Source organism: Bos indicus x Bos taurus, chromosome 6 (genome assembly GCF_003369695.1).
Source record: "Bos indicus x Bos taurus breed Angus x Brahman F1 hybrid chromosome 6, Bos_hybrid_MaternalHap_v2.0, whole genome shotgun sequence".
Classification (NCBI taxonomy): Eukaryota; Metazoa; Chordata; class Mammalia; order Artiodactyla; family Bovidae; genus Bos; species Bos indicus x Bos taurus.
The window spans coordinates 6,729,824-6,751,932 of NC_040081.1; the positions used below are offsets into that span (position 1 = coordinate 6,729,824).

General features: G+C 42.2%; 1 protein-coding gene and 2 long non-coding RNA genes across 4 annotated transcripts in view; 2 read left to right on the top strand and 1 right to left on the bottom strand.

The window, feature by feature from the left end:
* SYNPO2 (synaptopodin 2) overlaps positions 1-319 on the bottom strand; it is a 204,167-nt gene extending 203,848 nt beyond the window's left edge. Inside the window, exon 1 of one of the 2 annotated variants that reach the window (XM_027543718.1) lies at positions 34-319. In XM_027543718.1, the coding sequence (XP_027399519.1) occupies positions 34-138 (105 nt within the window). In that variant the 5' untranslated portion in view covers positions 139-319. The remainder of the gene's footprint in view (positions 1-33) is intronic. The other variant, XM_027543719.1, reaches the window with a different exon arrangement.
* Positions 1-10,146, top strand: part of LOC113893995 — a 371,757-nt gene extending 361,611 nt beyond the window's left edge. Inside the window, exons 12-13 of the long non-coding RNA XR_003511423.1 lie at positions 1,428-1,523; positions 10,116-10,146. This is a non-coding gene — a long non-coding RNA (uncharacterized LOC113893995). The remainder of the gene's footprint in view (positions 1-1,427; positions 1,524-10,115) is intronic.
* Positions 10,147-16,719: 6,573 nt separating this feature from the next.
* Positions 16,720-21,183, top strand: LOC113893996. Its single transcript, XR_003511427.1, has 4 exons — positions 16,720-16,856; positions 17,502-17,572; positions 18,695-18,811; positions 21,052-21,183. It is a non-coding gene; the product is annotated as an uncharacterized LOC113893996 (long non-coding RNA).
* Positions 21,184-22,109: the final 926 nt, after the last annotated feature.

Sequence of the window (22,109 nt, forward strand, 5' to 3'; positions counted from 1 at the left end):
CAAGGTGTGATAGCCCATCTTTGGTGGTCCTACCTTAGCGACTTGTAAGGGCTGCTGCTGCTCCTTGCCACCTTGCAATCGGAACCCCCAGGGCGCCCCTCCGGTCATGGAAATGCAGATAAAATCCCCCGTGCCCATTTTCTTCTTTTAGTCGGGTAGCATGAAGAGCTTGAAAAGACAGACGGAGCCTGGGTGCGGTTGAATCTCTGTGCTCAGCTTCGGGCTCGCGCCGAGGAGGCAGCACTGGGGCGCACAGAGCCTCCGCTGCAGCCGCCGCCGCTACCCCGGCTGCCGCTTCGAATTTGCGCCGCTAATGGGATCATTCACCGGGCGGCAGAGGCGCTAGAGGCATCAGGGACACAGCCCACTCTTGCGTCACGCTCCTTTGCTCAGCCCACCTTCAGGAAACGGGAAGAGCCTCACACACAAGATAACGTCCCCATTTTGCGGCGAGATGGAGGGGGTGGGGGGGTGGGGGGGTGGGGAACGGGAGCAAAAGTTCTCTAGCTCTAACTGATTAAACCCCAGCCCTCAAATGAAAGAATGAGAGAAACACATTGAATACTTCTATAAATAGTAGAGGACACATGAAGGTTTTGATCTCCAGGCCACAAGTGACATCCTAAAATATGAGCTCTAAGGGTTGAACTACTAGATGATTAGATTCTCTCAAACAAATGTTTTGAGAATTACCACAGTAATGATGGAAACAGACAAAAGGGAATTTTAAAAAAATTATTATTTTTCTTAGCTTTGCTGTTTGCAGCCTGCAGAACTAGTCTGCAAGAAATAAAAGAAAGCAAAATATTTATTTAAAAAAAAACGAAAACAAAAACCTTGTACTCCGAAAAGTACTTTTCCGAACTGGTACTTACATAGTTCAGAAGATGAAGAAGAGAGGCAGAGAGAGGGAGAGAGGGAAGCTACATTCTTATAACTATGTCTATTGCATGATTTGCTTTAAATTTAAATAGTGTTTCATTTTCTTCCTTCCTCAACAGGAAGGAAACTTCTTAAAACTGAATAGTCAGCCAACTGCATACAGTGTCACTGCATACAAGTTTCGTATTTTTATATAGTCTTTCATCAAGTGTTCTGAGTCTGGGTGGCCCAATATAAAATTGACTTGATATGTGGCTCAAAATAGTTTAATGTTTTGAATCTGAATATGACCTACCAAAAACTGTCCAAATGGAACGTTTTTATTTTCCCATAACACTTTTATTTTCCATGACATTCCATATAAAAACACACTAAATAAAGGAGAGCCTGGGAAAGTGAGCATTACATGTGCCACCAGACCGCTGACTTCCAGTCTCTGCCTTTTTCATTACTCGGAAGCATCATACAATGAACATTTACACAGCTCTGCTCCCAGAACCTAAACATGCCAAATGATTTTATTTGTGTCTCATCCCTGGAGTAAGAAAGACCATGTAATCAGAAACCGTTGGCGCCGGAAGAGACCCTCCCAAGGTCCTGAGGACCAGACTCTCATTCCAAGTTTGCTTCTCTTTGGAAAGGTAAATTGACTTTACCAACATCTTTCTTTTAAAAAAAAGAATTTTGCAAGTACTGACATCCTAAAATAGGAACTCTGAGAACAAAAGAGAAAGAAAAGAACTTTTTTTATGCTTGTTCTTTCTGTCTCCTCTCTTCCACTCCTCACCTACTCCAGTCTAGCTTCTGTCCCCACAACAGGAAAAACTCTCAGCAAGGTTACTTATTACCTTCTTGCTTTTCTGTAGCCCTTGCTCTTACTGACCACGTCCTCCTAAACTGTTTTCTCTTTTAGGCTTCCAGGACACAGCATGCTCTTGGCTCTGCTCTTGCCTCCCTAAACACTCCTGTCTCACTTTTGGCATTTCTTGGCTTCTACTTAGCCACTAATGTTGGTGTTCTGTGCCAGGGCCGTGTCCCGGTCCTTGTGTTTTCTCACTGTATACCATTGCTATGGGTTCTCTCATTCACCCCCCAGAACCTAACCTTCCCCCTCAATCCCAGATATCTTTCCTTAACTCCAGGCCTGTGTATCCAACTGCCTAATAAACCTCTTTCTATGTGAATATATCACAGAAACTTAAAACTCCATATATTCAAAATCAAGTTTGTTATTTATTCTCAAACTTCTGTCTTCTCCTCCTATGTCCCCCATCTCAGGATAATTAACTAGCCCATAACCTTTCTCTGATGCATGGCCCCTTCAACGCTGACACTGGAGGCTGGAACTGGGGCAGCCGTGTTGTGACCATGAGGTAAAGCCAAGGGTAACAGTAAAGATTCCACTGCTGCTAAGTTAATGCCAATAACTATCCATCTCCAGTTCTCTTTATTGCACAGGAAAAATGACCCCTACTTTTAAAAACTGCTGGAGGTCCAGTTTATTTTTACTTGCAGCCAGCACACTCCTGACTGCATTGAATGAATAGTGTTTCCATCTAACCAGTTCTTTCAGACAGAGAAATAGGAACTGACATGTTGCTATAATTTATTATTTATTCTATGTCAGAAACTTGACATAGAGTATTTTATTTCTTTGCATTTTTATCCTCAAAGCAGCTTTTCTAGGTAGTTATCTGCTGGGAGCGAGCTCCGCCCGTGGCAGAGGTCATGAGGAAGGAGGCTTGGCATACACAAAGGCGGGATCGAGCCTCAGGGGTTCCCCTGGAAATTCTCGAGCATCTACCCCCCAAACCAGAGTCTGCCTACTTTCTGCTTTGTGCTTTCACCTACACCACTCTGACTTTACAGGGGGCTGTCCCCCACTACCTCTCTCTGAAAAAAGAGTTAGCTTACAGTTCCAGTTAATAATTCCTGGGTGTGACAGTGTTTCAACCTACAAACTCCTTTGGAAGTCCTCTAGCCTGCCTGAATAGGTTTTTCCGGCCACATGTGATTGCTCAGAGCCTCCCAACTGTGAGAGGCATGAGATGTTCTAAACTGTCTAAATACAGATTCCTTTGAGCAGTTAAAAGATTGATTAGAAATTGTATTGGTGAAGGGATTTTCACTTGTTGGGCCAATGTTTGCTGTTAGGTTTCCATATCCCTTACCTGCTGTGTCCCTGGCAGTGTATTGATTAATATAATTGGTCTAAGTAGTAGCTTTAATGTTTGTAACCTGGGACCCTTGAGATAATTCTTTTTCTTGTTATAGCCCACCACACCTTTGCTCTGTAGGAATGCAACTTTATCTAATGCTTTTGGAGGGTGGCTCCTGACCAATCACCTTTAGAGAAAAATAAGTTTTCTGAAGAAAGGGTCTTAAAATGTTAACAGGCCTCTGGGCCAGAAGATGATGCAAATCACCTAAGCTTTTGCATATGATAAGTTTGCAGGAAGAAAGCCTGGCTTGCTGCATGACTCTACCCCTTCCACCATTATCCTCTATGCATAACTTAAGGTATAAAAACTACTTTGGAAAATAAAGTGCGGGCCTTGTTCACGGAAACTTGGTCTCCCCATGTCGTTCTTTCTCTCACCTTCTGGCTGAATTATTCAGCCTCTTTTCTCCCCTGAATTTCCTCACTGAGCTATCCTTATTTCAGCCTCTTTTCTCCACTGAATTTCCTCACTGAGCTATCCTTATTCTATTACTCTTTATATCCTTAATTAACCTTTAATTAAGCAGTTGTTTCCTGATCCTCGCCGACACCGTCCCTGCTTCGAATTCCCTGGATCCACCAGGGCTGGACCCCGGCAGTTATCAATGTCTCCTTTTTGCTGGTAATTAGCTCAGCCTTAGAAGCTACATGTAGAGTTAGGATTTGAACCTTTGCCAGTACTGTTACCTGGAAAATCCCATGGATGGAGGAGCCTGGTAGGCTGCAGTCCATGGGGTCGATAAGAGTCTGACATGACTGAGCGACTTCACTTTCACTTTTCACTTTCATGCACTGGAGAAGGAAATGGCAACCCACTCCAGTGTTCTTGCCTGGAGAATCCCAGGGACGGGGGAGCCTGGTGGGCTGCTGTCTATGGGGTCGCACAGAGTCGGACACGACTGAAGCAACTTAGCAGCAGCAGCAGCAGCAGCTACTTGAATTAAAAATATCTGTTCTTATCATTGCTATCCTATCTCCAGGCCTTAAATATTTCCTTATTCTCATCTCATGCATCCAATTACTCATTAAGACCTACAGCTCTAACTTCTTTTAATAAATAGATTACAAATCTGTGCCTTCATCCCATTTTCACTGGTATAATTGCTTCTGTCTCTGTGCTGGATTTCAGCAATCTTCTAACTAATCTCTCTGTCCTGGCCTTGCTTCCTCCTCAATTCATTTTTCACTCTATATAGCCAGTGTGAAATTACTGAAATGCAACATCTACCTTGTTTTCCCTCTTTTTTTAAAGTCTTTAAGGTTTCTTAGAAAAGTCAAGTTTCCTTTACATAGATAACACTTTCTGCCTCCCACTCCTCACTTCTCCTGCCTCTTCTCTCACCTTGAATTTTATGATTCAGATACACAGGATCACAGTCAGTTTCTCTAACTAGCTCTGTTTTTCCATGTCCTAAGGCATTCTTCCAAGTTCTCTAGTCCTCACCCACACACAGCTCACCTGATAACTTCTGTTCATCCTCTGGCTTCAGATTAGATATCATATTCTCCAAGAGTCTTTTCCTAACCCTCCCGCTCAGTGTCCAGGTGAGAGGCTCCCTCTATGGGTTACCATCACTCTGTATTTTTCCATCTCATCCTAATGGTCTCTTAAAATGAATCCTTTACTAGATTATTAACCTGTGAGATTAGGAGTCATTTCTGAATTGTATCCCCAAGTCTAGTACAGTTCCTGACACCTAACTGGTGCTCAATTATTATGAATACAGTGAAAAAATAGATGATAGCCCAGAATAAAGGCATAGAAAAGAAGGCCAATGAGTTCTAATTTTTTTTTTCTTTCTCTCTGCTTCATTTGACTTTCGAAAGCTGAAATAGAGCAGAATTCTTGAATTATACCATTTAGAGACCATGTAAAGTAGGTAATGGCTGCCACCTAACATTTTGCCTCTTCCCCATTGATAGCTATTAAGTTGGGTAAAATTGATCCTCCCACCGCAGCCAGCATGGATGATCTAAGTAATAAGAGTAATCTTCTTCTTTTACATAGAGATTAGTTCAGGAATGGGTGCAAATCTAGGCCTAAGTCAAGGACAGTCGTCTGGCCCCAGTGATTAATTTGTATGTGATCCAACCAGAGGGAAGCTCAAGGCTTTTCCAGGCAGCTGTCAGGAGCCATGTCCACCCTTCGTGGATATCGATAGCAGTAGTGGAACCCAGGATGAGAATGAAAATCCACCAGGTGGTGGTGGGAGAGTCCTCCATGGGTCACTAGGCTCCTTTATATCCTTCTAGGTGTGTCGGAACTCGAGATCCTAATGCTTCTTTTCTTGAGCTATTGCTCAGGGTTGTGTTTGCAGCATGCAGCCTTGAGAAATGTGGTAATTTCCCAGGCTTGCACAAAGAGCAAGTTAGCTAGCTGAAGTTAGCCAAAAACAAAATAATAGCAACGGACTCTTTAACTTTAGTGTTCCTTGCTGCTGCTGCTGCTGCTAAGTCGATTCAGTCGTGTCCAACTCTGTGCGACCCCATAGACGGCAGCCCACCAGGCTCCCCCGTCCCTGGGATTCTCCAGGCAAGAACACTGGAGTGGGTTGCCATTTCCTTCTCCAGTGTATGAAAGTGAAGAGTGAAAGTTAAGTCACTCAGTTGTGTCTGACTCTTAGCGACCCCATGGACTGCAGCCCACCAGGCTCCTCCATCCATGGGATTTTCCAGGCAAGAGTACTGGAGTGGGGTGCCATTGCCTTCCTTAGCCGTTGCGCAAACTTACTGTGTGTGTAGCATCCATCTGGGTCATACCACACCAACCCTGTGGAGTCTGAGGCAAGATTCACTGGTGTCCACAGACCCATGTTCGTGCTGCTTGCTGCACCCTCGTAGTGAAGCTCTTTGTCTCCACCCAAGAGTCTCACATCTGCTTTCAGCATCCAAGAAACAGTAACAGGGTAGCTTAGTAACTTGCAAGGAGGGTAAAATTAAATCCCAGGCCAGTGGGGTAAAACTGAGATACTAGTAGAGGAATGGAAACAGAGCCCTGGTCAAAAACCACATAAGTTGGCTCTTAATTTTATTTGGGATGTAAGAATCATGTCAAGACCAAAATACATATTTTAAGGGAAAAATGTGTCTTAAGTGGTTTTGAAAATGATCTTCTTAGACTGGCTCTACTTCTGAACCATTTAAATTACTTAAGACTGTACCAGATGCTCTACTCTTCATTCATTCATTCATTTGGTTTTTATTCAGCTAATAATATTTATACTATCTTTCCCAATTTGGATAGCACATTAAGATTTCTGAGCCTAACAGAACTAGGAAGACATATTATGAAACAAAAATATTTATTAGGAATGACTTATTCTACAATCATTTTATGTTGGTCACCTATGCCTAATTTATGCCTTTTTTATTTTTCTAATTTAATTTTTCACTCAAATATAACTTTATATTTTGAGCTAATGTCTATGATCCTTTGCTAACTATTCAAAAACAGAAGCTATTCTTTATCATGAATAATATAGTAACATTTTAAATTCTGGAGAAAAATAAAGCATCACAGTGAACTTCAGTTCACTTGTTCAGTCATGTCCGACTGTTTGCAACTCCATGGACTGCAGCATGCCACGCTTTCTTGTCCATCACCAACTCCTGGAACCTACTCAAACTCATGTCCGTCGCATTGGTGATGCCACCCAACCGATCAATCCTCTGTTGTCCCCTTCTCCTCCCACCTTCAATCTTTCCCAGCATCAGAGTCTTTTCCAATGAGTCAGTTCTTCGCATCAGGTGGCCAAAGTATTGGAGTTTCAGCTTCAGCATCAGTCCTTCCAATGAAAATTCAAGACTGATTTCCTTTAGGATGGACTGGTTGGATCTCCTTGCAGTCCAAGGGACTCTCAAAAGTCTTCTACAACACCACAGTTCAAAAGCATCAGTTCTTAGGCACTCAGCTTTCTTTATAGTCCAACTCTCACATCCATACATAACTACTGAAAAAACCATAGCCCTGACTAGATGGACCTTTGTTGGCAAAGTAATGTCTCTACTTTTTAATATGCTGCCTAGGTTGGTCATAACTTTTCTTCCAAGGAGCAAGCAACTTTAAATTTCATGGCTGCCATCACCATCTGCCATAATTTTGAAGACCAAAAAAATAAAGTCTGTCACTTTTTCCATTGTTTCCCCATCTATTTGCCATGAAGTTATGGGACCGGATGCCATGATCTTCGTTTTCTGAATGTTGAGTTTTAAGCCAACTTTTTCACTCTCCTCTTTCACTTTCATCAACAGGCTCTTTAGTTCTTTGCTTTCTGCCATAAGGGTGGTGTCATCTGCATATCTGAGGTTATTGATATTTCTCCCAGCAATCTTGATTCCAGCTTGTGCTTCCTCCAGCCCAGTGTTTCTCATGATGTACTCTGCATATAAGTTAAATAAGCAGGGTGACAATATACAGCCTTGACATACTCCTTTTCTGATTTGGAACCAGTCTGTTGTTCCATGTCCAATTCTAACTGTTGCTCCTTGACCTACATACAGATTTCTCAGGAGGCAGGTCAGGTGGTCTAGTATTCCAATCTCTTTAAGAATTTTCTAGTTTGTGGTGATCCAAGCAGTCAAAGGCTTTGGCATAGCCAATAAAGCTGAAGTAGATGTTTTTCTGGAACTCTCTTGCTTTTTTGATGATCCAGCAGATGTTGGCAATTTGATCTCTGATTCCCCTACCTTTCTAAATCCACCTTGAACATCTGGAAGTTCACGGTTCACATACTGTTGAAGCCTGGCTTGGAGTATTTTGAGCATTACTTTACTAGCGTGTGAGATGAGTGCAATTGTGCAGTAGTTTGAACATTCTTTGGCATTGCCTTTCTTTGGGATTGGAATGAAAACTGACCTTTTCCAGTCCTATGGCCACTGTTGAGTTTTCCAAATTTGCTGGCATATTGAGTGCAGCACTTTAACAGCATCATCTTTTAGGATTTGAAATAGCTCATCTGGAATTCCATCACCTCCACTAGCTTTGTTCATGGTGATGCTTCCTAAGGCCCACTTGACTTCACATTCCAGGATGCCTGACTCTAGGTGAGTGATCACACCATCGTGGTTATCTGGGTCATGAAAATCTTTTTTGTATAGTTCTTCTGTATATTCTTGCCACCTCTTCTTAATATCTTCTGCTTCTGTTAAGTCCATACCATTTCTGTCTTTTATTGTGCCCATCTTTGCATGAAATGTTCCTTTGGTATCTCTAATTTTCTTGAAGAGATCTCTAGTCTTTCCCATTTGATTGCTTTTCTCTATTTCTTTGCATTGACCACTGAGGAAGGCTTTCTTATCTCTCCTTGCTCTTCTTTGGAACTCTGCATTCAAATGGGTATGTCTTTTCTTTTCTCCTTTGCCTTTTTCTATCTTTTCTTTTCTCAGCTATTTGTGAACAAACAATTCTTTTGGTTTCTGATCACAATTCCAATGTTTGTCTGTGGGGCGGGGACCCCCTACATCACCAACAAACAAATCTCAGGACACCAGCAGGGTGTCCAAGAATTCAACTAAATTCTGACACTATCTACCAGGAGATAAGGCGCTCAGTCCCACAAGACTGTCCCCCCACCCTCACTCACACACCCCGCAGATGCCAGTTGCAATCCTATGTTCTTGCTTGTGCTTCTGACCAACTGACTATAGATCAGAGTTTCCAAGGACATCCCCCTCCTTGGATTTGATTAATTTGTTAGAGCGGCTCACAGAACTCAGGTAAACACTTACTTACATTTACCAATTTATTAATGGATATGTGATAAAGGATACAGATGGACAGAGGGAAGGGATGGGTAGTGAAGCGAGGGTATGTGGAAAGGGGCAGGGGCTTTCACGGCCTCTGCTAGGGGCACGACCCTCCTAGCACCTCCATATGTTCCCCTACCTGGAAGCTTCCCAGGCCCCATCCTTTTGGGATTTTATGGAGGCTACATCACACAGACATGATCAATCATTAACTCCACTTTCAGCCCCCTCGCTTCTCAAGAGAATGTGGGGCGTGACTGAAAATTCTAAGCTTCTAATCATGGTTCGGTCTTTCCTGCAACCAGCCCTCAATCAGGAGCCATACAGGAGCTCGCCCAATGTCACCTCCTTAAAACAAAGGCACTCCCATCACCCAGAAAATTGCGAGGGTTTTAGGAGCTCTGTGGGAGGAACAGAGGTCAAAGGCCAATATTAGAACAAGAGACACTCCTAGTGTTCTTATCAGTTAGGAAATGACAAGGGTTTTTAGGAGCTCTGTGTCAGGAACTGGGGACAATGGCTAATATGTATTTTTTATTATTTCACAACATTATTGTAAAATTATGTGAAATTTAGAATAACCAAAACTGGAAAAATGTGCCACGATTTCACTATTTACACCAAACTTAAGTTTTCTTTCCTTTTGAGCTACCAGGACTTGGTGATTATTAAAGGGACTTTTAAAAAAAGTAGCAGGCATCTTGCAACATTAGCTAATATATTTATGTTACCAGAGCTTCCCTGGTAGCTCATTGGTAAAGAATCTGCCTACAGTGCAGGAGACCCAGATCCAATACCTGCATTGGGAAGATCCCTTGGAGAAGAAAATGGCAACCCACTCCAGAGGGTTGGAGAATTCCATGGACAGAGGAGCCTGGCAGGCTATAGTCCATGGGGTCGCAGAAAGTCAGACATGACTGGGTAACTAACTATATATTTATGTGAATTAAATTTGAATGAATCACCAAATGAAACCACATGGATGAAAATCCTTGTAGGATAAATGCATATTAAAAGTTTCATTTTCAAAAACCATACATTGTAAAAATGGTGTGTGTGTATGCTTGTGTGTGTATACTTTAGGACAATGAAGATGGAGTTAAACATATTAGAAAAGATAGTTTTAGGCATTTGAATTTTCTGAAACACTGGAGGGCATTTGACTGTACCATTAAGGAATGAAATACTATGACTCATGATGTCTGCTGACTATATCATTTTGCTACTTTATGGTTTTGCTAATAAATCTCCCTTTTTTGCATTTCAGATAGTACTGGATTATCTGAAACAGAAAAAAATAAAAAGATAATTTTTAAGGAAAAAACGTAAGGTAATGTCAATGAATTCTCAAAAATGAGATTTACCTTATAGCTTCTATATTTTTAAACAAACAACATCATTTTTCCACAGGTACAATCATTATTTGGAACTGTCACTAAATTATACCCTCCAAAATCAGTGTTAAATTTTAGAGCTTTGAAACAATGCATTTTGGTATTGTTGCTTTATTTTTCTCCCTGCAAAAAAATGACTGACAACAATTAGACATAAGATTATGTATCTGAGAAGAAATTAATATCCCAGACAAAGACAGTAAGATCTTTTCAAATGATTGTTCTTAACCTCTGGAGGAAACATGCTGGTCGGAATTAGTTACAGTTATTAGGTATACACATAATCGATATGATGCATAAACATTTGTTAACTCATGTTTAGCAGTTATGCAACTCCCTGACTCCTGCAGAATTACTAATTCATCATCTGCTGACCCCGCTAGGGCCTGCTGCCCCTTGAGTGTTTGTGTTGTCTCCTGGAATGCACGTGTGTGAAATACCATGTGAGCAGGTGGTGTTGGGCTCTGCAACATTCCAGTGGAGGCAATAAGGAGTCATGTGAAAGCCACTCCAGGCCCTCCTAAAGGCATTTTCCCTGAGCTTCTATGTGCCCGCTCTTGCTGAATGTGGTCTGGGGAGAAACCACCACTGTTGCTATGGCTGGTGACTTGAAGTCCCATCATGCAGGGTTGCAGAACTAAAGAGATGCACACTAGCAACTCCTGCTTTCACACAAGGCCCAGAGTTGCTGTGTCGCCCAGCCTTATGGCCTCAGGGAGTACTTTACTAGGACTCTATTGTAAAGCACCACAGACCGAGTGGCTTCAAGAACAGGCATTTATTTTCTCACAGTTCTGGAGGCTTGAAGGCTGAAATCAAGGTTTCAGCAGAGCCTTCTAAGGCCTGTCTGCTTGCTTAGAGATGGCTGTCTTCTGCAAGCGTCTTCTCATGGTCTTCTGTCTGTACCTGTCTATGTCCTAATCTTGACACCAAGACCATAGACAGCTCAATGATCAGAGAAGGCAGTGACTGATAACCTGCTCCTCTGTTAAATTCTAAGTGTTATTTGCTCAGTCATATCCAGCTCTTTGCTACCCCATGGACTGTAGCCCAAGCAGGCTCCTCTAACTATGGAATTCTCTAGGCAAGAATACTGGAGTGGGTAGCCATTCCCTTCTCCAGTGTATCTTCCTGGCTGAGGGATCAAACTTGGGTCTCCTGTATTGCAGGCAGATTCTTTACTGTCTGAGTCACCAGGGCAGCCCTATCACCTTTACAAATTCCAAGGAGAAAGAGGCCCTAATAATACCTGAGATTGGCTTTCCAACCTGGTGAACTGGAGGACTGGAGTTGTTTTTATATTCTTGAGCTAATTAAAAAGATATTTATGCACTTTTGAGCTTATAGTTTGTTCATTCATTCAAAAATCATTTGAATGAATAAGGCCAGATCCTCTTCTAGGTTTAGGTGGTGTAGCTGTAAGCATCTTGGGCAAAATTCCTGCTCTCTTGCACCTGCATTTTACTGGAGACAAGTAAGTAAGTAAACAAAAGACAAGTAAGTAAGTAAACAAGAGAAAAGTAAACAAAATAGCTTCAGACAGAAATGAGAGCTAAAAAGAGAGGAACAGAGTGGCATGGCAGAGTAATGGGATGATACACAGGAGACCAGAAAAGACTTCCCTGAGCTGAGACACAAAGAGTAAAGGAACAGTTATTTGAAAGGCAGGAAGAGTGGGAGGAAGAGCAAAAATATGCCTGGTCAGTGCAAAAAAAAAATAAAAATAAAGAGAGAGAGAAAGATAGAGGTTAATGTAGCTGAAGTGTAGTAGATGTGAACCCATTACTAGAGAGTCTAACATGAAGTTAATGAAGCTGGAACTCAGGACCCTCCCTTCCAAGATCCCTTCCAAAGTCCTGGAAGGAACACCAACAATTAACTCACATGTTCATATGCCTTTGTAAAATCTGCCAGAGTGAAATACTTGATCTGAATTCAGTTAAGACTGTGATATCTTTTCACTCCAACTCCCCCTCCATGTAGTGATGGAACATTACTGAAATCCAGCTAAGGGGAAGATGAGTGGGAGCTTTGTTCAGCTTGGTTTTGATGGAATATATCTATGTGGTTCTCGGTCATGTTTACATCAAGCTGTTCCCAGCTGCACCAGCATGGGAATGAACAGCTCCCAGGCACACTCCCCCATGTCTTAGGCCAGTCTGCCTGGTGTGGAAACACTGAAGGACAGGGCCAGAGGTCTTACTGTAACATCAACTGTTCTAAGGTGCTGACACAGTTAAGTTTGGGTAGTAGAGGAGAAACATAGGTTGACATTGTACAGCACCTACAGATTCGCCTGGAAACTTTTTCAGTAGCTAAACATAAAAATTGTCAGTGAAGAGTTAATTTCTAAATGATCCCTAGTCAAATGCGAAGCTGTCCCCTTTCAGGAATGTGCTAGATGATACAGCACAGATCAGATCAGATCAGATGAGTCCTTCAGTCGTGTCCGACTCTTTGCGACCCCATGAATCACAGCACGCCAGGCCTCCCTGTCCATCACCAACCCCCAGAGTTCACTCAGACTCACGTCCATCGAGTCAGTGATGCCATCCAGCCATCTCATCCTCTGCTGTCCCCTTCTCCTCCTGCCCGCAATCCTTCCCAGCATCAGAGTCTTTTCCAATGAGTCAACTCTTCGCATGAGGTGGCCAAAGTACTGGAGTTTCAGCTTTAGCATCATTCCTTCCAAAGAAATTCCAAGGCTGATCTCCTTCAGAATGGACCAGTTGGATCTCCTTGCAGTCCAAGGGACTCTCAAGAGTCTTCTCCAACACCACAGTTAAAAAGCATCAATTCTTTGGCGTTCAACTTTCTTCACAGTCCAACTCTCACATCCATACATGACCACAGGAAAAACCATAGCCTTGACTAGATGGACCTTTGTTGACAAAGTAATGTCTCTGCTTTTGAATATGCTATCTAGGTTGGCCATAACTTTCCTTCCAAGGAGTAAGTGTCTTTTAATTTCATGGCTGCAGTCACCACACACAATTATAAATGCACCATGTGGGTTTTCTGTTTTTGCTATTATGAAAAACAGAACTTATCAGAATTCCTCTGTTTCTGGGCACAAACCTGCAATGAGGTTATCAGTTCAGTTCAGTTCAGTCACTCAGTCGTGTCTGACTCTTTGCGACCCCATGAATCACAGCACTCCAGGCCTCCCTATCCATCACCAACTCCTGGAGTTCACTCAGACTCACGTCCATCGAGTCAGTGATGCCATCGGTGGAGAGGTCTGACAGAATGTGGTCCACTAGAGAAGGGAATGGCAAACCACTTCAGTATTCTTGCCTTGAGAACCCCATAAACAGTATGAAAAGGCAAAAAGATAGGATACTGAAAGAGGAACTCTCCAGGTCAGTAGGTGCCCAATAGCTACTGGAGATCAGTGGAGAAATAACTCCATAAAGAATGAAGGGATGGAGCCAAAGCAAAAACAATACCCAGCTGTGGATGTGACTGGTGATAGAAGCAAGGTCCAATGCTGTAAAGAGCAATATTGCATAGGAACCTGGAATGTTAGGTCCATGAATCAAGGCAAATTGGAAGTGGTCAAACAGGAGATGGCAAGAGTGAACGGCAACATTCTAGGAATCAGTGAACTAACATGGACTGGAATGGGTGAATTTAACTCAGATGACCATTATATCTACTACTATGGGCAGGAATCCCTCAGAAGAAATGGAGTAGCCATCATGGTCAACAAAAGAGTCCAAAATGCAGTACTTGGATGCAATCTCAAAAACGATGGAATGATCTCTGTTCATTTCCAAGGCAAACCATTCAATATCACAGTAATCCAAGTCTATGCCCCAACCAGTAATGCTGAAGAAGCTGAAGTTGAATGGTTCTATGAAGACCTACAAGACCTTTTAGAACTAACACCCAAAAAAGATGTCCTTTTCACTATAGGGGACTGGATGCAAAAGTAGGAAGTCAAGAAACACCTGGAGTAACAGGCAAATTTGGCCTTGGAATACGGAATGAAGCAGGGCAAAGACTAACAGAGTTTTGCCAAGAAAATGCACTGGTCATAGCAAACACCCTCTTCTAACAACACAAGAGAAGACTCTACACATGGACATCACCAGATGGCCAACACCGAAATCAGATTGATTATATTCTTTGCAGCCAAAGATGGAGAAGCTCTATACAGTCAACAAAAACAAGACCAGGAGCTGACTATGGCTCAGATCATGAACTCCTGATTGCCAAGTTCAGACTGAAATTGAAGAAAGTAGGGAAAACCACTAGACCATTCAGGTATGGCCTAAATCAAATCCCTTATGATTATACAGTGGAGGTGAGAAATAGATTTAAGGGACTAGATCTGATAGATAGAGTGCCTAATGAACTATGGACAGAGGTTCGTGACATTGTACAGGAGACAGGGATCAAGACCATCCCCATGGAAAAGAAATGCAAAAAAGCAAAATGGCTGTCTGGGGAGGCAACGAGGTTATATTGCAAGCCAATTATTAATAATAAAAACTATTAATTTAATATTGCTAAAGTAGAGTTGACTCATTGGAAAAGACTCTGATGCTGGGAGGGATTGGGGGCAGGAGGAGAAGGGGACGACAGAAGATGAGATGGCTGGATGGCATCACTGACTCGATGGACGTGAGTCTGAGTAAACTCCAGGAGTTGGTGATGGACAGGGAGGCCTGGCGTGCTGCGATTCATGGGGTTGCAAAGAGTCAGACACGACTGAGCAACTGAACTGAACTGAACTGAACTGAAAGTTTCCTGGAAAAAATAATATTACAAAGTTACTGTCATATAAAGAGGAAATCAAAGAGAATTCAACTAAATAATGTAGGGGGAAAGAGGTGTATCAAACAGTTAATAAAAATGTTCTTTATCTGGATTTTGAAATGATTGTAATAATGACTATTTATTATACCTGTAGCTAATTTGTTTGGGTTTTTTCATAGACAAAACTAATGCTTTTTCATTTTTGTAATGTAGTTGTCTCTCTTCTGATCTTTCATTTTTCATCAGTTTTTCCACCCTCTGTCTAACTTTATATCTTCACAAGATAAATTAAAATGTCTGTTTTGCCCTTAGGCATCAGGAAGGTAATAATATTTAAAATAGATACATTTACATTTACAAATGACAAAATGTCAAAAGTGCTACTCAAAATGCCTTAAAAAGTAAAATAAACCATGCTGATAAGGTTCTTGAATGAAGCCTTACCCTGAAGCCAAATTTTAGATAATGAGTAATGATTTCTTAAGTTGGGAGTCACTTTTAACTTAAGAAACAAAATTTTAATTCAAATTGCTGCATGTTTTGCACCAAAGTGATATTTTTGAGACTAAAACATAAGTGCTGTCAACTGTTACAAGTTTGCTATCTACCCTGCCTTTAAACACCACCCTTATGGCAGAAAGTGAAGAGGAACTAAAAAGCCTCTTGATGAAAGTGAAAGAGGAGAGTGAAAAAGTTGGCTTAAAGCTCAACCTTCAGAAAACGAAGATCATGGCATCCGGTCCCATCACTTCATGGGAAATAGATGGGGAAACAGTGGAAATAGTGTCAGACTTTATTGTTTTGGGCTCCAAAATCACTTCAGATGGTGACTGCAGCCATGAAATTAAAAGACACTTACTCCTTGGAAGGAAAGTTATGACCAACCTAGATAGCATATTCAAAAGCAGAGACATTACTTTGCCAACAAAGGTTCGTCTAGTCAAGGCTATGGTTTTTCCTGTGGTCATGTATGGATGTGAGAATTGGACTGTGAAGAAGGCTGAGTGCTGAAGAATTGATGCTTTTGAACTGTGGTGTTGGAGAAGACTCTTGAGAGTCCCTTGGACTGCAAGGAGATCCAACCAGTCCATTCTGAAGGAGATCAGCCCTGGGATTTCTTTGGAGGGAATGATGCTGAAGCCGAAACTCCAGCACTTTGGCCACCTCATGCGAAGAGCTGACTCATTGGAAAAGACTCTGATGCTGGGAGGGATTGGGGGCAGGAGGAGAAGGGGACGACAGAGGATGAGATGGCTGGATGGCATCACTGACTCAATGGACGTGAGTCTGAGTGAACTCCGGGAGTTGGTGATGGACAGGGAGGCCTGGCGTGCTGCAATTCATGGGGTCGCAGAGAGTCAGACATGACTGAGCGACTGAACTGAACTGAACTGCCTTTAAAATCTTACTTTAATGAGCTTGTTTAATAGATGTTTATTTTTTATTTCAGACACTGTTCTAGGCATGAGAGAGATGGAAATCGACGCATCAGCTGAGATGAATTCTGTCTGCTGCTGCTGCTGCTAAGTCGCTTCAGTCGTGTCCGACTCTGTGTGACCCCATAGACGGCAGCCCACCAGGCTCCCCCATCCCTGGGATTCTCCAGGTAGGAATACTGGAGTGGGTTGCCATTTCCTCCTCCAATGCATGGAAGTGAAAAGTGAAAGTGAAGTCCCTCAGTCGTGTCTGATTCCTAGGGACCCCATGGACTGCAGCCTACCAGGCTCCTCCGTCCATGGGATTTTCCAGGCAAGAGTACTGGAGTGGGGTGCCCTTCTCTCTAGAAGCTCATATTCCAGGATGCAGGACAGACAATGAAGACAAATAACCCTACGTCCTGTCAGAAGGTGGTAAGTGCAATGAAGGAAAATAAAACTATAGGGGTAGGGGAGGGGAGGGTAGAGAGAGGCTAGGGCTTCCCAGGTAGCTCAGTGGTAAAGAATCCACCTGTCAATGCAGGAGACGCAGGAGACACGGGTTCAATCTCTGGATCGGGAAGATCCCCTGCAGCAGGAAATTGCTGCAGTATTCTTACCTGGAAAATCCCATGGACAGAGGAGCCTTGTGGGCTACAGTCCACAGGGTCGTAAAGAGTGAGTGAACACAAGCGCACAAGGGAAAGGCTGGCTACTTCCTGTCATATTTGAGCAGAGACCTATTTTACGTATTCGTGGTCTGTTGCAGCAGTGGTGGTTGTCATTGTTTATTTGGGTCATGAAGTATTTGACCAAGTGAGATCCCGGAGGTATACGTTTACCAGAGGCAGATAGGGAGCAGAGAGAGGCAGGAGTCTGGTGTGGATTCAAACCCCAACTCTGCTATTTTCTGCACAGCCTTGGGTAGATCATTTGTCTTTTCTGAACCTTGATATTCTCCTCTTTTGAAGTTTCCCTGAGAAATAAAAGATGTTTTTTAAATGCCTGTTTTTTTATACAAATTTTAAATGAATAACTGCTTAATAAATCTTTGCTTTAATCCTTCCCTTGCTCCCCAAGATGGTCCTTTCTGGATGGAAATGCAGGTGCCTTGCTGAGAGTTTTTAGAAGGAAATAGCTTTTCATTGAAGGTCAGTGCAATGGACTTCCCACAAAAGTGAGAAATTTACTAGAAAATTGCTAATTACTTGCAAGGCAGCCAGCAATAACTGAGCAATCAGACAGGAAAATGGCCACCATTGAGTTTGAGAGCTTATGGTCAGCTGACTGGATTTCATTACTCCTCATAAATGTTTGGAATCAAGACAGGCCTAGGTTTGTGTCCCTGTTCTGCCGCCCACTAGCTGCTTTCTGTGGCTTTCTAAGCCTCTGGTTCCTCGAATATGAAAAAGAAAAGGCTATTATGAAAAACTGTGATGTATGCTGCTGAGACTTAACACTGTGCTGGAATCCAGGAGGCGCTTGGTTTATTTCTGTTTTTGTTATTAGTAGTGGTTAATCAATTTTTGACTCAGGGTGCTCTCCCATTCACCATCTTACCAAGGGGCTTCCCAGGTGGTATTAGTGCTAAAGAACTCGCCTGCCAGTGCAGGAGACATTAGAGACTCGAGTTCGATCCCTGGGTTGGGAAGATCCCCTGGCAAAAGGCACGGCAACCCACTCCAGTATTCTTGCCTGGAGAATCCCATGGACAGAGGAGCCTGGTGGGATACAGTCCGTAGGACTGCAAGCAGTTAGACACAACTGAAGTAACTTAGCACACATACACATATTACTGTGAAAGTAGAAATGATATCATTCATTTTGACAGAACTGTGAAATAAGGCTGAGAGGGAACATGGTTCCATCTATAGTTTCATTCCAGACAAGGATTTCATTTCAGTCCCAGTTCTCCAGCATCTAAAACTGTGTCTGCACCCTACTAGGAGCTCAGAAATATTTGCTGATGGATTGATTGTGTTGTCTCCCAGTTTTCCTGCTGGACTTCACATCTGTGTGATAGGATTGCTGAAGCAGACAGGGAGATTTCTTTCTGTCCTTCAAGCAGAGGAAACCCTTTGCCCTCCAATATGGCTAGTGAGACAATTTCTACAGGTCCCGGATTTTTAGTTTTCTGAAGTTCATCATAGCTCCTCAATAAACACACATGGAATGAACTTGCATACAGTCAAACTGAATTAAATGTAAACACAGTAAATGTTTTAATTTAGAGTTTTAAATGCAAACTTTAACATATTAAACCTGGTTTGTAGTTTATTTCCAGATTTCAATGTTTGTTGACCAACGAGTACGAGGAACAGTACTTTTTTCATCTTTCATCGTTTTCTCTTCAAAATCTTGAAGTGGTTATAAACATTAAGTCCCACCAAGTAAGTGTCATTTTCTAAACTCTCAGAGGAAAGGGAAAAAAGACAGCCAGGTGAAGCAAATTTCCACAGATCACACCGGGATCCGTGAGAAAGCAAACCAGACTTAGAGTCGTCTTACCCCAGCAGCAGTGAAGAGAGAATGTTATGTGGAAGTGCTTAGGCCCTTGCCCGGCCAACATATTCATGGAAATTTCCTACATTTTGTTTTCCACACTTCGGCAAATTTGACCTTAAGTATCTCTAAGGATAGAGCTTGCAAGGTGGCTCAGTGGTAGAGAATCTGCCTGCCACTGCAGGAGATGCAGAAGATGCAGATTCGATCCCTGGGTCAGAAAGATCCCTTTGAAGAGGAAATGGCAACCCACTTCAGTATTCTTATCTGTAAAACCCCATGGACAGAGGAGTCTGGCAGACTACAGTCCAGGGGTCACAAAGAGTCAGACACCACTGAACAACTTAGCATGTACGGCTCTAGGGATAGCATTTCCTTCCATCTTTAATAAATACACTTTTTTTTAATCTGTAGGAATGACTGACTTGTACTGATGCATTTATTCACTTTGTCCTTGTCTCTTTGTGACAGATAGTGCGTATTTTTGCAACAGAGATAGTGAAAGGGGAAGTCTATGGCTGTAAAAAGCAAAACTAAGAGGTACAGCCAGGAATTGGGTCCATACTCTTAAAAAATTATACTCGTTGGCATTATTCTTTAACCAAGAAGGCCATTTGACTTAAATGATACAAAACAATGCAGACAAATACAGCACCATCCTTCATTGCCTTTAGACGTTGAGAGAAATTGACTGAGTTCAGTATTTTTTTTAAATTAACTCTTATTGGAGTATAATTGCTTCACAACGTTATGTTGGTTTTTGCTATACAGGAAAGTGAATCAGTTGTACATATACATATATCCACTCTTTTTTAGGTTTCCTTTGCATTTAGGTCACCACAGAGCACTGAGCAGAGTTCCCTGGGCTGTTATTAATTAGTCAATCCCAGTCTCCCAATTCATCCCATCCCCACTCTGTCCCCCCTTGATAATCATTGATTTGTTCTTTATGCCTATGTTTCCATTTCTGCTTTGCAGATGAGGTCATCGATACCATTTTTCTAGATCCCACATATAAGCAATATTATGCAGTATTTGTTTTTCTAACTTACTTCGCTCTGTATGACCATCTCCAGCTCCATCCGTGTCTCTGTAAATAGCATTGTTTCATTCTTTTTTTGTGGCCGAGTACTATTCCACTGTATATGGGTGCTGCATCTTCTGTATCCATCCTGTCAATGGACATCTACGTGGCTTCCATGTTCCTCTGTAAACAGCGCTGCAGTGAGCATCAGGGTGCATGCATCCTTTTGAATTCTGGATTTCTCTGGATATATGACTAGGAGTGGAATTGCTGAGTCATATGGTAGGTCTGGTAGTTTTCAGGGAACCTCCACACTGTTCTCCACAGAGAACATTCAGTTTACATTCCCACCAACAGTGGAGGAGGTCTCCCTTTTCTCCACACCCTCTCCAGCATTTATTGTTTGTACATTTTTTTGATGATGGTCATTCTGACTGGTGCAAGCCGATACCTCACCGTAGTTTTTATTTGCATTTTTCTAATAGTGAGCGATGGTGATTGTTGCCAGGAAGAGCAGCCTGTCTTATTCCTTTTGGGCTCTGCTGTTGTCCCAGGGCATGAGAGCACCCCCTTCTGGTCTACTGACTCTATTTAACTGGGATTTCTGGATCTTTCTGTTTTGCTCTGGGTTTTTTTTTTTTTTTTTAACTTACATGCCTACTTCAGTCTCTGTGTCCTTGTTAGCATATCTCTCCCTGGGTCTGCGTTAACCTTCAGCTTTCCTCCCTTCCTCCTCCTCTCCTGCTTCCCTCCTTACCCATCTCCTCACCTACTTCTCTTTCTCTTCTCTCTCTCTCTCCTTCTGCCAATAAAGTCCACCTCAAGCATCATTTCTTCTTTAGCAGCGTTCCATAAGCACCCCTTTCATCACCACCCCCAGCATAATCCCTTTATTCTCCTCTGATACCATAACACAGTGACTCTACCTCTATTAAGGCACATATCATACTGTATGTTGCGATTTGCATTTATACCTGGTCCCACAGCTAGCTAGGGAGTTGTTTGTGGGTGGGGACTCTGTGTTACTCACCTTTATTCCAAGCACCTAGGATCGAACACACGGATGGCTCTCAATAACTTTTAAGAATCACTGTTTTCTTTCAGGCTGTGTCGGCTCTGTGCTGCAGCGCGCAGCCTCTTCCACTGCGGCCGTGGGCCTCTCTCGGCTTGTGGTGCACAGGCTGCGCTGCCCCACGGCGTGCAGAATCTTAGTTCCTGGGCCAGGGACTGGACACGTGTCCCCTGCATTGGACAGTGGATTCCTAATAACTGAACCACCAGAGAAGTCCCTCGATAAATAGGTGAGTAGCCTTGTATCTTCTTGTTCCTTGGGTTAGCAAATATCTACTTCTGAGATGCCTATAGATTTATCAGGGAGGATTGTAAAGCCTACCACAGGACCATCAAGGCCTCCTCATTAGCAAAGCCATTGTTTATGTTGAGCCGCTAGATATCACTCTAGACCACCGAGAATTTCAAGTGTATATATTCTTAAAAATAGTGTTTCCTCTTGCTAGTGTGAAAAAGGATTCATAGAGTCTTCAACTGTATAGAACTAATGGACATTCTCTCTTTATTTTTATTCTATGTGGTGTTTTAAATAAAGGATGTGAATTTGCTTTGTTTCTAAAAACAATCTATGAAAATTCTTTATTCAACAAATTTATTCTTTATAGATATACACCCAAATATAGGCCTTTATTTTTACAATTCAAAAGAAATCTTGGCTTCAAGATCATTTATTAATAAATATATAATTAAGCCATTGATATTATTATCTTATACTAAACTTGGGGCAATCTTCATAGAATATATTATCTCCCATTCTTTTCTAAACATTGAAGGAACAAAATACAGACAATCATTTCTTCTTTGGGTTTCTGCATTAAAGGCATTGGGTAATTTAACAAAACAGTGCAAAAGAAACACCAGATGTGACAAAATTCTTCATTCCAAGGAAGTAGTAGTATTAGTGCAAAAGTAACAGCCAGACAGAGCAACCCAGTTTCCCAGGAAACTTCATAGATCATAACCTTATCAAGCTGAGAGTTTGATAAATCGTGATAGGTGTGCATATTATATAATAAAAAATGATAACTCCGAAGGCCAGCCAAAGCATGGTAAGTTAATAGTAGATTGGATTGCATTTGACAGTGGAAAGC